Below are 5,553 nucleotides of genomic sequence, written 5' to 3'. Positions count from 1 at the left end.
TTATTATTATTAATTTTAATTTTAATTTTTTTTTTGGCAAAAATAATTTCGTAAAATCAACATTTGATGATCATATAATTTAAAAAGTTCTGAAGGTGATAAAATACCTAAATAAAATGAGAAAAAACCTTGAAGAAACATACGTTTCTTAAACGCCAATGAAATTTAAAATTGGGGTAAATAATATATTAGTCTGGTCCTGTAAGAGCTGTGTATTTATCAACAAACTGTTTTTAGTTGATAAACTATGAACTTATTAATGAGATCAAACAAGGAAAACATATGTTTTAAAAATAAATATGATAAATTGCAAAGTTAACATAAAAAAAATATGTTTTACTGTCTTTTCATCCAAGAGAAAAGTATGAAATAAAAAATAATTTAGAGAAATCACAAAAAATAATGTTACAAACTATGTCTTTATCCAAGTTCCATTATTAACAGATTTTAAAAGTAAATAAATATAAAAATAAATATAATGTACATATATTTATAAACATTTTAAGTGATTAAAAAAATGTGTCAATAGCTGTACACTTACTCAAAGAAATCATAATAGTCCAGGAAAATAAGGAAAAAATGATCGAACTTGTTTACTCTGAGATTTTTTTTATAGAAAAGTATAGGTTTTGAGGTCAGAAAACATATATAATTTTTTGCATTTTTTTACCTAAAACTGCCAATATCCCCAAGAATATGCATTTTTTCAAAAAATCTTATATAGTTTTCCGAGATTTGAATATTTATGAGCATCAAACGTATTATTTTATAGATTTTCTATGGGGTACATTGCGAATTAATTATGTGTTTCTTAATATTTTCCAGAAAAATATGTTTTCTTTGAAATGTTTTTGTGACAACGACGTAGTTTTACAAAGAAACCTAAGTATGAAAGTACATAAAAAATTTTAAAAATAATAAATAAAAGAAGTTGTCTTTTAATTATAAATAAATAAAAATTAAATTATATTGATGTAAATTTTTTATTTATCTTTGCAGCTCCAGAAAATTCCTTTCCAATTGTCATCAAAATATTTTCAAATTCATTAAATTACAAATTTCGAAGAAAAATATTAAAAACTGTATAATTAATGTATGTATGTATTGTAATGAACACTCTCGAAAACCTATACAATGATACGTTTGATGCTCATAAATATCCAAACCTAGGAAAACTATATAAGATTTTACAAGGATTTTCCGCAATTTTTTATTCTCTAATTTACTTTTGTTATTTAAAAATGAATTGTCCATTATTTTGGCTCCAAAAATGTACGGCAAAACTAATGGGAAAATCGAAATTTTCATAGGAACAATTTTGTAGGAAATCTAAAATTTATTGAAGATAATATTTTCGAGAAAAAACGTCTGAATCTGCTTCGGGTTGAGGCAGTACATTATTGGCTGTAATGAAGGCTTGCAAAAAATATAATAAAATTTCCAGGGTCGTATTTAAAAAAATGAAGTTGATGATGGTCCTGGAGAGACGAAACGTTACATATAAAAATTGATTATGCCATTCGATAGAGGGCAAAAAGTTGCCATGGGAAAGTGTTCTTCTTTTTTCAATATCACATCGAACAAGGCTGAAATTAAATAAAAGCGGATTTCCAAAATTTCTTTTTTTTTCAAATATTTCGAAAATAATAATGTTAGCCTTGTTTTTTTAGAGACATAATGTTGGTCCCCTGATTATACAACTTTGTCCCCATTTAAGCTAGTTCGTATCTCTTTCTGTTTCCAAGATCTCCGTAGTAAGAAGCGAATTTGTAACAGCCTATATATTTCTGTATCTCAAAACGTTGTCTGTTGCTGGTGGTTGCGTGCGACATATGTATTTCTTACCTCAAAACCTACACACTTCTATAAAAAAAATCTTAGTAAAAAAGTTCATTTATTAAAGTAGATTGATTTAGCATTTTATCAATCAAGCAGTTTTAACACAAGCACTGATCATTTTAACTCAAATCAAACAAATGTAATTTGATTGTGATTTGTTTCATTTGTTTAATAGAATTATTCACTAATCACTGTACGCAGTAGCAATATTTCTTTAATTCTCTATTCGTTACGCAGTTGCTACTTGAAAAATACTGGTCGAGTCTACTTATCGACCCCGAAATTGAAAAGTTTAAATCACTGATATCACCCTTGTAATTAATAGTGGTCTCAAATACTGCTTCAGGCATCGTTCTAAATTTCAGAAGCAGGTAAGTGTCGCTGGTACGCGAAAACCCCCTTGAAACACTTGTAGTGACGTTGTTGACCAAATATCTCGCACACATCCAACCTTCATCGTGGGATTCTATTATTTTATAAATTTCATTTAGAACATAAGCAGTAACCTTATTTTGTACGTCTTTATCTAGTTCGACGTGAGTATATTTAGAGCAGGTACACCAATGCTGCAATATTCCAGCTTCTCCGCACGATCTTTCCACATCAATTTCTTCAAGTAGAGACTTGCAAGACGGGCAACTAGGACTTTGGATGATGGTATAATCGTGTCCTGACAGGACCAAGAAGTGTTGCAAAGTCATATGTAAGTCGTAAGGTGAGGTTAATCTAGCTGAGTTTATTTTAAAATTCTTGTATTCGTTTGGGAATTTCTTCTTGAACCAAGAAGGAAAGGAAGCGTATATAAAGGGAAGTCTTTCTTCGAACCACCCTGTTTCCGTCAGTCTTATTCCTCCAAATCTTATCCCGTGAGCGCTGAAAAATATAACTACACTGTGTTCGAGAACTTGTTCCTTGCTGAGCTCCTCCAAAAAGTCTTTGATCTTGTTATCCATTCCGGTTACGGCGTTGAGTTGATTGTGACTGAATGTGTTCATCCAAAACAAGCCAAAATGTGGATGATCTTTAAAAGTGATACCAAAATCTTTTGTTAGGTTCATAATCCTCTCTCCTGAGGTTTCAGGTCCGCTACAGTATGTCAGTCCTTGCCTTTTCCTCGTCCTTAGTTTCTCACTGGCCAACATGTAAGGACGAAAGTAGAAATCTGTTGGAGGGTATTTGAAACCTTTGTTTTTGTAGTTGAAAGTGCTCATCGAACATTCGTCTTCCGCGTAGCTCGTAACATAACCTAGTTCTTTATAATCGTTCCATAGTAGTGGACAGAGGTCGAACGTTTCTAATTCTTCAGGATTGCAGATTTCGTTTATGTCACTACTGTTATGTCCAGTTAAAATAGTTATCAAATTTGGAAAGATATTATCGTCTACTTTGTTGTACCCTTTCAAAGAAACCCATCCATTCTTTTCCACGTATTTGTATGTGTTTGGGAGGGCTCTGATGAAATTCAGTCGAGATAAACTGTCGATTCCTACAAGAAGCACACTAATTTGTTTATTTGGGGCTGGTTTGGCTAATTTCCTTTTGATATTCCAATTTGCGAAGTATGTGGCATGAATATTTTCATAAACTATGTCTGCTTCTTCTCTGCTAAAACATCTCACGTAGATAGTGTCGTGGTATATTGGTACACTGCTTTCAAACATTTTGCATTCCGTCATCCTGAAAAAAATCGAAACGTAAATATATTATCCTAATACAATTGTTAATTTTTTCTCGTTGATAAATGAACCATTTAGAACACAGTCCCACAAAAAAAGAACAGTGGTTTGTTCCAAAGATTAGATCCATGTATCCCTATCTGGTGCTAGAATTGCTCAATTACCATCTATTTTTTTTAAAATCGCGAAGACCAACTTTATCCTTCATCCCTGTTTCTTATTTCTATGGTATATTAGAGACAGAAAGAATCTAACGAACATAAAGTATCTCCAAAGAGAACAGATTTTCATCTAGGGTTGAAAAACATCATCCGCGAACCCTTAATCAAATAGAGCGTCGGTATCAAGGAAATTGAGATATTAATATGATGGCAGAATACCTACATAGCGATAAAATAAGTCTGAAATCAGTGCGATAGAGAAAGATGGCTATAATGAAGGCGTCTAATAGTCACCGCCCATTTCGCTCTTCCACAAATAAGAAGTGGATCTTATTTGTGGAAGGGCGAAATGGGCGGTGACTATTAGACGCTCTCATTATAGCCATCTTTCTCTATCGCACGGATTTCTATGACTTTCTTTATCGCTCTCACGTAACGGCTGATGAACCATGGGGACTTTCCGACCCTGTATAAACATGATCCTGGCAGTTATTTTTAGTCAGTTTCTACAATTTTACCTAATGTTGACTCCTCCAAAGCGAGATTCAGAGTCAGCGGTCAGCGCGTCGTAATACATAAGGACACATGGGTCGAATCTTTGGAACAGACCACTTTTCTTTTTTGTGAGACTGTAGAATCAATTAAAAAGAGTTTACTTACGTTACGGTATTATCCGTTTCGTCCATGGAATTTTTCCTGGTCACATTAGAATAACAACAAATGACGCCGCGTGATTCGTAAGACGTTACTGCCCCATCATCAACATGGAGAGTAACAATGTTGTCTACATTTGTTACATAAGTAAGCAATGGGGCCTCCGAGCAAGGTTCATAGTTTTCTGGTTGGTAGAATTTCATGGCGTCTTCGTTGAAGGCGTTTAAATTTTTTATTTGACATTTTGTGCTATTCACAAGGTAGATGGGTTCTGAAATGAAAATGTTTATTTGTTCTCGATAATTTATTACCAAAAATTAACCAAGTACTTTTTTTTTAATTTAATAGTACGTTTAAATTTAAAAGTGAAGTTATTGAATACAAATTATTTTACCTACCAAATTTTTTTCCCAGGAATTGACTTAGGTTTGCAATAGATCCCAGCTTGTAATTGGTACAGTATATGATAATCCAAATTAGGCCCCATGAAAGGAACATCAGCAGTATTGTGATTTTGAGGAGTCGTCTACTAACGCTGAAAAATTTATAACTGTATGTATTCTATTTCCTCAATAGTTTTAAATGCGTACATCGGTTTGATAGATGAAGCACAAACCAATTGAAGTTTCTCCACTTTTAATACAGGTTAAATGATTACTTAGCTTTGTGTTTTGTTTTAACATTAGCTGTTTGAGAATTTATATAAAGTAATGAAATTGAAACAGAAGAAAATAAGTGATAACTAAAGGGTGTTACGAAATATGGTTACGCAAGATGTAATTTTGATAGCAAAAAAGCGAATTAAAAATTGTAAATTTTTTATTGACTCATAAAGTATAGAGTATAGAGTAATGTATGGAATAGTATATCAATTTTCCAAAATCGTTTTACATAAATGCTGCTGAATTTCATTCTCAGCATTCAACTTGCTCCTTCAAGACGTGGGTGGTCATGGATTTGTTGGTATAAATGTTAGACTTCAAAAAAACCCAAAGAAAAAGTCCAAGAGTGTTTAATTTTTCAGTTAATCTCTTCAGATAAATCACTATTCCGACCATATTTTGTACGAAAATTGTAGCTACCAAACCTTCATTATTTTAAAAATATTACTGAACAATGAAAATGCGTTGTTTTTTTTGTATTGCTCCGTTTTTAATAATCCTGAACTGTCAGCTATCATACTGTCTTTTTTTGTCATTGGTAACACTTTTCCGCACAAATGG

At 32.2% G+C, this 5,553-nt stretch overlaps 1 protein-coding gene across 1 annotated transcript; it reads right to left on the bottom strand.

The window, feature by feature from the left end:
* Positions 1–1,666: 1,666 nt before the first annotated feature.
* Positions 1,667–4,595, bottom strand: LOC108904042. The gene is made up of 2 exons (XM_023454218.1): positions 4,337–4,595; positions 1,667–3,516 (listed from the first exon to the last, which is right to left on the bottom strand). The coding sequence occupies exons 1-2, from the start codon at positions 4,531–4,533 to the stop codon at positions 2,028–2,030; spliced, it is 1,686 nt and encodes a 561-aa protein (XP_023309986.1). The 5' UTR covers positions 4,534–4,595; the 3' UTR covers positions 1,667–2,027.
* Between the last annotated feature and the right edge of the window lie 958 nt (positions 4,596–5,553).

This window comes from Anoplophora glabripennis, unplaced genomic scaffold (genome assembly GCF_000390285.2).
Source record: "Anoplophora glabripennis isolate ALB-LARVAE unplaced genomic scaffold, Agla_2.0 scaffold14, whole genome shotgun sequence".
Lineage (NCBI taxonomy): Eukaryota > Metazoa > Arthropoda > Insecta > Coleoptera > Cerambycidae > Anoplophora > Anoplophora glabripennis.
The sequence above is the reverse complement of the archived record's forward strand: the minus strand, read 5'-3'. Positions and strand labels throughout refer to the sequence as shown.

Bases quoted from the DNA above. Each gene is read 5' to 3' on its own strand.
- LOC108904042 (XM_023454218.1), bottom strand. From the start codon at position 4,533: ATGAAATTCTACCAACCAGAAAACTATGAACCTTGCTCGGAGGCCCCA. The intron at 3,517-4,336 runs GTAAGTAAACTC...GATTTTTTTCAG, and splicing joins GAAACGGATAATACCGTAAC to GATGACGGAATGCAAAATGT.